Genomic DNA, 10,935 nt, shown 5'->3' on the forward strand with positions numbered 1-10,935 from the left:
GTGAGATATCAGGTATAAAGAAAATAAGAACCACCCCATACCACCCTAGGAGTAACCCTACTGAAAGATTCAACAGAACTTTACTTAGTATGTTGGGAACACTTGAGTCCAAACAAAAGTCCCACTGGAAAGACTATGTCATGCCGTTGGTATACGCGTATAACTGCACGCGTAGTGACGTAACAGGGTTTACTCCCTACGAATTAATGTTTGGCAGGAAACCCAGATTAGCAGTTGATCTTGCGTTCGGACTTCCTCTCAACAAAGACCAAAAAGTGACACACTTACAATATGTGGAAAGTCTCAAGAAACGAATTGAGGAAAGCTATAAGTTAGCTTCATACAATGCACAAAAAGTGGCAGGCAAGAACAAGGCCAGGTTTGATCGCAAAATCACAGTTTCCGAACTTGAACCTGGGGATAGGGTTTTAGTTAAGAATGTGCGGCTGCGTGGTAAGAATAAGCTTGCTGATAAATGGGAGAAGGACATCCATGTAGTAGTCAAACGTGCAGGTAACTTACCCGTTTATACTGTTAAACCTGAGTCAAAGCAAGGTCCCTCACGGACTTTACACAGAGACCTTTTGCTTTCCTGCAGTTTCCTCCCTGTTGCCGCAGCAGATGCACCTGAGCCAGAGCCAATTCGCCGTCCTAAGACACGTCAAACTGCTGCCACAGAAAACAAGAATGAAGAGTTAAATGAACTTGACCATGAACTGTACGAACTGATTCCATGGGTTGAGGATTCCACATCTGAAGATGTAACCAGATTTACCATTATACATGAGTATCCAAAACCTTTGGAAAAACGGGGCATGTCAAACCCACCTGAATGTGGCTTACCTGAACCCACTGCCAATGCAGAACCCATCATGGAGACAAATGAATATGACGATGGATTTACCGAGCACTTGCCTGTGGAAACTACACCAGATGGAGATGATACAGAAATGGGCAACCTTGTGGAACAGGAAACTGTGACGAAACCGGATGAACCTCCTGAGGATTCGGTTGAGGAACAAGGACATCAATCGGACGATTCACCGGATAAAATGGACAGTAATGAACCCATTACAACTCAACCAATTAGACGATCAGAAAGAGTCAGACAACCCTCAAAAAGACTTGAATATCCTAATTTAGGAAACCCTCTTGTGACTGTTGTGAAGTCACTGTTCCAGGGGTTGAGTACAGCCTTTTCAGAGTCTCTTATTAGTAAAGATGAACAATACTTGATGCACATGCAACGAGACGTGCATGATATGTAGCGGGGGAGGGTGTAACCCAGTAGAGAAAATGGGTCATTTTCTCTCCTTTTTGCTGTATTTATATTTATGCATTTTTATTTTGAAAAAAACTTTTGTTTTGAAAAGAGGAAGTGTGATTCCCTCGCTCAAACTTTATTTTCCTGTTTTTCACGGTCAAGTTGGGTGATAACGAACTTTTGATTTGTTGGAAATGATATTAGTCCCGCCTTCCAAGCTGCGGACCGGATCACTCACTAGTTTTCGGCCTTTTGCACGCGGGGAATGAGCGAGACAGGCTGTAGACGGTCCGAGCTAAAACTTTTGGGTCGTTTGTGAAGGACCACGAACTGGAGAGGCTGTGTTGTTGTTGGCTGTGTTGTTGTTGCCTTGCTGGTTCCTCACGATACCTCATCTTGGTAAGTTCGTGCCATGTGAGAATTAGAAAAACATGCTAGAGCATGCTAAAATAAGCACGATGCTAACGCTAATTGCGAGTGCCGTTTTTGTTTTGAAAGCAATGTAAAAGCTATTTTTGGTTAAGACATGGATCATACCAAATGCTATTTTAGTTCATAACAATATTGAGAAGCACTTTTAGTTATTTTTGTACTATTTTTGGTCCAATGTAATTATTATTTTGAAGTTGATTGTACATTTTGATGGTTTATCATATGAAAGTGTACAGTAATTCTACTGTAATGCTAAACCCAGTAGCACAGATAAGGTTTTATGTTGATTTTTGAAGGAGATTATCTTAATTCATTAGTGTAATTCATTTCATGATTTACAGAAAGTTAAAATTTGTTTAAAAATGAATATGCTAATTGGTTAAAAATATTGAATCATAATGTTATGGTTGAATAATATAAAAAAGTATTTGAGTTAAAAACATGCATGTAAAACATTACTGTATATTTGTAGTATGGTAATATGAGAAAAGATAAACAAAGCTATAGCAATTGAGAAGAGATAGGATAACAGACTTTTATTTAGCTGTAAACAATAATACCATTATTGTTGTGCAGGCTAGTATTACATGGTTAAGAAAACCCTGGATGGATTTCCTGGATTCTCTCCGGAAGGAGATGGCGAGCCTGTGCCCAGAACTGGATTGAACTTCGAAGAACCACTTTTCCACCGTGCCGAGTGGTAACGCCTTAAAACACCACTTTTAAGGAAAAAAAGAACTGAACTATAAAGACAATTGACTTGACTTATAACATACGAAAGACAAACTGAGCTCAATGGGACTGGGGATATTTTTTTGTGTTGCATATGCCGGCTATGCTTATTGTTAAATATTGTTTATTTGGAACTGTTTTTATTTCTATTTGTTTACTAAATAATACTTTTTTCTTACGTACTCTTTGCCTCCAGCCATTTCATTGCACATTCACCGTAGTTCCTATGGTAATCCTGCTGAACCTAGCTACTGGTCTATACTTTTAATTTCGCCTTACCTATTTAACGTGAGTCAAGGGTTACAAGGGCTTTAAGTGTAAAATACTGAACTTGTCCTTTAAGGAAACACAAGAGTTAAGTTGGTTCTAAACTTTACATTGAAGTGTGATTGATCAATGAGACCCTTTGATTACAGTGTTATTATTGAAGCATAATTTGCAAAACTGTATTAATCTAGAAGCAGAAGCAGATTTAACTGTGATTTTCTGCTGTAATAAACAGTTTAACTGGTAAGATCCTCAGAGAAGTTGTGCAGCCATTATATAAGAATGGAAAGACAGTCTCTGTGAAGGATGTCCTGAATGTGCGCAGACAGTCTTTAGTTACAGGATCAGAGAATGACACTGTTCCTCTGTCATAGTCCAGCTGAACTCTCACACGCTGAAGCTTCTGTTTAACAGTGAAGACAGTGCCGGGTTGCTCTGGGGAATGTGAGATGTATTCGCTGCCTGTGTACCACACACCCCAGACATTAGACTTCAAGAAATCATTTCCCTTCCTTTGGTTTGATGCTGTTGTTATTCCAAGAATCCAGAGTGTATTGTCTCCAACCTCCACATCCCAGCAGTGTGTTCCTGAGTTAAAGCCCTTAGATCCCAGGACACATGCGGACCTGTCAAACCTCTCTGGATTATCAGGAAGTGTTTTATCTCCATCACTGACCGACACACTGGTCAGATCAGCAGAGAGTGTGAGATAAGGATTTGCTGTGTTTGGATCCAGAGTCAACGGAGCTGCAAAGAGAATATCATCAGATTACAGGATGAAATATGATGTATTAGAAATGTAAATGTAAAACATTTTCCTTTTGTTTAAAGAGATCATAAATAATAACAATGGTCTCTCAGTTACTGTCAGAACGGATTGAGGCTTCAGGTTTAATATCAGTATTCAATAAACACTATTGTATCCTAATACATAAACATAAACCATGAGGAATAGACTTTTCATTATGAGTTCGCTGTATGATCTGATGATTTTATGAAATACAGTTCAGATTAACTTAAAGGGTTAGTTCACCCAAAAATTAAAATTCTGTCAGTAATTACTCACCCTCATGTTGTTCCAACCGCGTAAGACCTTCGTTCATCTTCGGAACACAAATTAAGATATTTTTGATGAAATCTGAGCCATGTTTCACTCCTCCATAGGCTTCCAGTGTGACCGAAACTTGCTGGCCCAGAAAAGTTATTAAAGAGATCGTTAATATAGTCCAAGTGACTCCAGTGGCTCAATCTTAAGTATATCAAGCGACGAGAATACTTTTTGTGCGCAAAAACAAACAAAAATAACGACTTTATTCCACTATTCATTTCCTTCTCTCTGGATGTCTAGTTGGTTTGCGTAGTGTTTTTGCGCAGCGCGTCTGTGTTACACGTCACCACGTAGGCTCACTATTGGCCGACGCCGGTCATGTGTGTGTTGCGTGATGACGTGCAACACAGACGCGCAGCGCAAAAACACTACGAGGCCCAGAGAGAAGGAAATGAAAAGTGGAATAAAAGTCGTTATTTTTGTTTGTTTTTGCGCACAAAAAGTATTCTCGTCGCATGATAAACTTAATGTAGTGCCACTGTAGTTACTTGGACTATTTTAACGATGTTTTAATAACTATTCTGGGCCGGTGAGTTTCGGTCACACTGGAAGCCTATGGAGGAGTCAAAATTCTGTCAGATTTCATCAAAAATATCTTAATTTGTGTTCCGAAGATGAACGAAAGACTTACATGGTTGGAACAACATGAGGGTGAGTAATTACTGACAGAATTTTCATTTTTGGGTGAACTAACCCTTTAAGTGATAATTAAATATATTTCTATCAAATGTTGATGTTGTGTGTGTTTATATGTGAACTATCTTCTGCACTGGTGTCAAATCTGCTGAGACTCACTGTGTTGGACAGTTTCCAGCATCTTCTTCCAGACTCTGAACGGCAGGTTACCCAGATAACGCGACACATGAATCAAAGCTCCAGAACTCATCCGTGGATCCGGCTGTGAGATCTGGACTCTGAGGAACATTCAGGAGTCAGAACTGCAGTGAATTTGAGTTCAGATCCACTGAGAGAAGAGATACGAGCAGCTCACTTACCTTTCCATTGAGGCCTTAAAGTTCTGGAAAATATAGAGTTTGAAAACATTTTAATATCTTATCAAACACTCTCAGTGTCAGTGAGTCTCTCTATACAAGTTGTTTAATGCACAAAGAATGAAGCCAGATTGATTTGTCACCTTTAGAAACGAGACGTCATTGTCTTTCATCATCTCCTCCATGTCTCTGATTGTGTGTGAAAGAGCTGAGATGTGTGTGTTCATCTCCTCCAGCTTCTCCTTCATCCTCTGCTTCTTCTGCTCCTCTTCCTCTCTCAGTGCAGTGATTGTAGCTTCTTCTTCGTCTCTGAGAAACTGATGAAGCTTCTCAAACTCTTCTTTAATCTGACGCTCTGTGTGCTCAGCTTGAGACTGAAATCAAATCACATTCACTTCAATCATCTCAATCAACACAAATCTCGGATACCCGACATATAACGGATCCAGAAGCAGAAGCTGCTCGTCATTTACAGAAATAATCAACTGGAATTCATTATTAAATATATCAATTTATAACGTTATAAAGTGATCCTCCAGCTGTAATGAGTTTCCTCACATTGATGTGTTGAGCTGTTTTCTCAAACTCTCCTTTCTTCTCTTCATTGTGTTGAAGTTTCTGTTGTAAGGACTTCAGTGCTGTATTGAGCTCCTCCTAGAATTGAACAAAAATACATTAAACACCAGATTACAGTGAAGAGAAGAAAATACAGTGATATGATCATACAATTCTGTGCAAAAGTATTCACCCCCACCCTGATTTCTTCTGTTTTTGTGTAAATCTCATACTAAATTGATTCAGAAATTAAAACTTACCATAAAACAAAGGCAATCTCAGTGAACACAAAGTACAGTTTGTAAATGACAATGTTATTTACTGAAGCAAATTAGTTATCCAATACTAACTGGGCCTGCGTGATAATGTATTTGGCCCCATAGTAACTAATTCCTCAAATCTCTGAAACTGTATTTATAATGTTGTTCAGCTGGACTAAACACAGCCAGTCCTGATCACTGCAGCCCTGTTCAATCAAATAAACACTTAAATAGGACTTTTTCAACAGCATGAAGTTGGTTAAAAGGTCTTAAACAGTAACACACTATTGACAAAGGTGAAAGAAACTCCAGGAATAATGATGAAGACGGTGATTGAAACACATCCGTCTGTGATGGATTACAAAGCTATTTCAAAGGCTCTTGGACTCAAAGAACCAAACCTTCCCAGAAGTGGCTCAAAGTCACCAAAGGGCCAAGAACAACATCGTAGGAACTGAATTTTCTTATTTTCTACCAGAAAATGCTAAAGCACAATATAACATCTTTAGTCTGCAAACTGAAGCTCAAGCAACAAGACAATGATTCAAAGAATAGTGAGTAAATCCACCTCTGAACGGCTCAAAAAAGCACAACTGAGATGATGTGGCAGGACCTTAAACAGGGAGTTTATGCTTGAAAACCCTCCAGTGAGGCTGAACTAAAATTGTCTGCTCAATTGTGCTCTTTATTTTATTTATAATTTTTACAAAATAATGATATCTATAATAAAGGCTCCACTATTTAGTATGAGACACAAAAACATAAGAAATCAGGATGGGCAAATACTTTTACAGCACAGTAAATGTCATATAAAGTTGAGTAAAATGACATTGAAATAGTAATGCATGAATGTTATGATATCTATGTTTATGACTAATTATTGTTCTTTACATGTGAAACTAGAAGCATTTGTCTTACCTTGTAAGATGAAACCACTTTACTGATGGGTCTGAATTTATGATTATCATGTTTTTGTGAATTAATACACTCTAAACACACCGGCTGTTTGTCCTCCAGACAGAAGAGTTTGAGTTTCTCACTGTGTAAACTGCAGATCTCCTCAGATCCTGATGAACGTTTCTCATTTCTCTCCTTCAGGAACGACTCACACAAGTTTTTTAATGTGAGATTAACTGGAGGATCAGCTTTTGAGGATCTCCTCCTACAGACAGGACACTCCTGAGTTTCCTTAGTTTTCCAGAACTGTTGTAGACACTCTTTACAAATACTGTGACTACAGGACAGAAAAACAGGAACATTGAAGATTTCATAGCAAACAGGACAAATATAATCATCTTCAGCTGCTGAAGCCATTTTCACCGTTTGAGTCTCGCAAACTAAACTCTACTTTCACTTCCTGAACGACGGTTTTCAAAAATGAATCAAGATGAGAATCAAAGATCTGCTGTCTGTTCAGAAATGAACATCACAAAAGTCCTTCTGTAAAGTTTTTCTCTTTGTTCTCCATTGATTGCTTATTCTTTATTGCTTTTGTTGAGACAAAGTCGGTGTGACAGAAAGGAGAAATAACAAGTCAGTCTCTTCCTGGTTAGTGTTGTAAGAGGGAGGAGTTTATGATTACCTTTGGGTTTACAAGCAGGTCAAACAGGAACGTCAGAATTTCTTCAGGTAAACTGTGTTCAAAATGGACATCATGGGCGGATCTACAGGGGGGCAAGCCTTCTCTAGAGCCTTGCCCCCCCAGCTGCCCCCCTAACTTTGATGATCCAAAAACTGTACTTACAAAAACAACCCACCACTATGTCCAATACATTTACCAAAAGTGAACAATTCAATTTTTTATTTTAAATGTATTATTCGCCTCTCCCCCCTGCCTCTCAAATAGTTACGTCCCTGATTCAAACGTGCAGAGCGGCGTTCGCTCAGTCTGGCTCACACACACAGCAAGTCTGCTGCGGTGCGGTGGTCCTGCAACCCGACTAGACTGAGCTGCCCCTGACAGAGCCTCTGAAGGTGAAGTGAGTTTCCCCAGGTGTAGTTTAAACACACGTTTAACTTAAAGTTACATTTGTAATGAATGTATTGTATGCTAAAGACGATTCAGCATCAGCAAAAACAGCGAGTCTATTACGTTAGCCAAAATCAGCGGTCAAATCGCTCCCTCGTGATTTGTAAGAGCACTCTTCCCTTTGATTAGCCTAATTTTGATTTTAGTAAAGACAAGAACAGCTTAATAAAAAATATAAAATATTGAGGGGCAGCGCTAGGGCTGGGCTAAGGGGGCTTAAGTTAAGCCCCGAATGTTTTTAGTGAAGCCCCGAATATGTTGTTCAATTGTCTTTCTCACAGAGCAAAGCAATTAATCAGAAAAAACAAATGTGAATAAGATTACAGCGGCCGCGATTACCTAATCATGAACAGTGCATATTACATTTTTTATTTATATTTTTCCCTTTGCATTGAAGGTACTTTTGACGTGCTTTTGCAGCGTTGAGCATTGTAGCCAATCACAGACATGTCTGTTGATCACATCGGCCAATCAGAGGCGTTTAAATGAGTCGCTGTGCTGAAGATGTGTTTTGCGCGAGCTCACCGAGTTCACGGTCGCAAACCTGTTATTATTATTGGCAATAAACTTAATATGCAAATAAGAGATTCACTTGATATTATTATTGATGCTGCTCTGATGCACTACATTACGCAACGCTCTGTTTGTTGTTAGGAAGACTAAAAATTCAGCGGTCTAGCTCATCAATGTCAAAATGATTAAATAAGTTAACGAATGCCTGGTAAAATGTAAGTAGAATTTTTTGTTTTATATTTGACTGTTTTACAATAGAAAAGTTCAACTACCGAGACAAGCAACGTATATTTTGGGATCGTGTGCACATCTAAACGATCAAATATGTCAAAATGGCTGTCTTGGAGATTCACTTAAACAGTTTATTCACTTAAATACAGTTTATGTCTTAAATGGGCGTTAATAGTTGGGAGAAAATATGATGCGTAATAATGATTAGATCTGCATTTGGTCTTAAAGGGGCAGCAGTCTAATAAACCTACAAAAGGCAAAGAGAAAATCAGTCGCAGCTCTTGAATGAATAATTTTGGCTTTTATAACTTTAATCTATGATAACCTATGCAGTGTTATTTTAAATCTGACTTTATTAGATGTCTTTTTAGCCCATATTACTCCTGAACAGTAATGTTCAAAATATAAATATAAAGCAATATTAAATGTGTTCATAATAGTTTTTCCCCCCTTTTTTTTATATAACAAAAAAAAAACCGATAAGAATACCGTTAAAGTACCGGATCGATAAGGAGTATTGGTAAGAGTAGTAATACCGTTAAAACCTTAACGATACCCATCCCTATTGGCAGCAACGAATTAAAAGTTATGGCCAATTTAACTGCGATTTAAATTCAGTATATATACTTCTGCCATATGTTGCCACCCCTCAAAAATTCCTGCCCCCCTCTCGCCACCCCATAAATATTTTTCTAGATCCGCCCCTGATGGACATGCATTGAAATGCTAAAAAATAATGCTGTAAAACTTTGAATAAAACACAAAAGAACATATAAAATACAAAACCATTAATTATAAACAATCTCAAAATGCTTATACATGTTTTATTTATTGCTCTTTATTTGTCAGAGAGTTTCTCCAGGTCTGTCATGATCAAATCAAATCAAATTTTATTTATTTTGCACATAAAAACAACAGTAGTGGCCATTGTGCTGTACAACAGAATATATATCTAAAAAACAAAAAAAGGGCGCAAAGGGAGTTTACATCAAAAACACAAATCATAAAATTCAACATTCATTTTCTGTCATGCTCAAATCTTTGTCAGTGTAATGAGCAGGAATAAAGATCTGAGTGACTTTGACAAGGACCAGACTGTTATGGCAAGGTGACTGGGTCAGAGTATCTCTGAAACTCAAGGCTTGTGTGTCGCTTCCGGTCAGCAGTGGTGAGGATTTACCAACAGTGTCCGAGGAGGGACGAACACACACCGGCGACGAGGTGTTGGACACCCAAGACTCATCGATGGACGAGGGCAATGAAGGCTATCCCGTCTGGTCCGAGCCAACAGAAGGTCTAGTGTGGCATAAGACACACACAACTTTAATGATGTTATGGGAAGAAGAATGTTTATTTATACAGCGCCTTTCCATCGCTCAAGGTAGCTTTACATGGGAGGAATGTGTCACAACACACAGTGCATCACATTCTGCTGTGTATGGGGCCAAAGACCAATCAGAGAGCCTATCATGACCCCAGTCCACCTTCAACGATAACTGAGACAATATATTGTTACACCCCTACAAATAATGCATACTACATGCATGATATACGTGATGTATTATAAGGATCCATCCATCCATCTTCTTCCGCTTATCCGGGGCCGGGGCCGGGTCGCGGGGGCAGCAGTCTAAGCAGAGATGCCCAGACTTCCCTCTCCCTAGACCCGGGCTATTCAATTGGCGGCCCGCCAATCATCTCCATCTGGCCCGAGGACACCAACCTCCCTCCTCTTTTCCTGGCGGTGCGGCTAATTTAGTTTGATACTCGCTCCGATTGACCTGAGAAACGTTTTACGTGCAAATATTTCAGCAGTTATTATATGTGTCCCGAATTTATGTCGACTGAACCAGCGATACCAATCATTCGTGAATGAATCATTCTTTTGGTTCGATCCTTTCTAAACGCGCTTGCATGTCCGTTCACACTGCCGCCGGCGAGAGTGTCAAAGTGGCTGGTCAGTAACGGTCTAAAACTATTCGGATTCATTCGGACCGCTCCGTCACTGAATCATCTGAAGCGGTTTCTCGGTCAGTACAGTAACAACAAATAGTTGCGTTTACTCCCGGTCCCGGACACTATTATTAAACAGCGTTGCATTTAATAGCCTCAACTTTCCCAACAAGACTGATGAGGAAAGCAGGAGAAACATTGTGGCATGAACGAAATTAGAAGTCTTTAAATCCCCTAATCACCCTTACAAACATTTACCATGAATGTACTGTAGTAATTTACCATGGTTGGGCAGAAATGTGCAATATTTATATTGAATACTACTGTATGTAGTAATAAATAAATATGATTTATATTGCATTCGATTTATTAGGTGGGTAGAGGAATATATAATTAATGTTTGTTATGAAATTATGTCAGTTTCTTTGTAAAGGTGTGTATAGTTTTTAAATTGTTTTTAGGCATTTTTTATACAGTGGGAGTGAGTAGCCTGTGGTTATCAAGTCTCACTGTCAGAATATTTTCATTTAAGCATAACAATTATAAATAAAATTATTATTATTTCTCACCAAAAGCTACGAGTTTGTATAATTAATTTA

At 38.8% G+C, this 10,935-nt stretch overlaps 1 protein-coding gene across 1 annotated transcript; it reads right to left on the reverse strand.

Annotated features, from left to right (window-relative positions):
* Positions 1-2,218: 2,218 nt before the first annotated feature.
* LOC311303165 (E3 ubiquitin-protein ligase TRIM35-like) lies at positions 2,219-7,174 on the reverse strand. Its single transcript, XM_084429476.1, has 6 exons — positions 6,529-7,174; positions 5,354-5,449; positions 4,939-5,169; positions 4,799-4,821; positions 4,599-4,717; positions 2,219-3,442 (listed from the first exon to the last, which is right to left on the reverse strand). Exons 1-6 carry the CDS (start codon positions 6,922-6,924, stop codon positions 2,901-2,903), a joined length of 1,407 nt encoding a protein of 468 aa, XP_084285602.1. The 5' UTR covers positions 6,925-7,174; the 3' UTR covers positions 2,219-2,900.
* Between the last annotated feature and the right edge of the window lie 3,761 nt (positions 7,175-10,935).

The sequence above is a fragment of the Rutilus rutilus genome (genome assembly GCF_951802725.1).
Source record: "Rutilus rutilus genome assembly, chromosome: 14".
Classification (NCBI taxonomy): Eukaryota; Metazoa; Chordata; class Actinopteri; order Cypriniformes; family Leuciscidae; genus Rutilus; species Rutilus rutilus.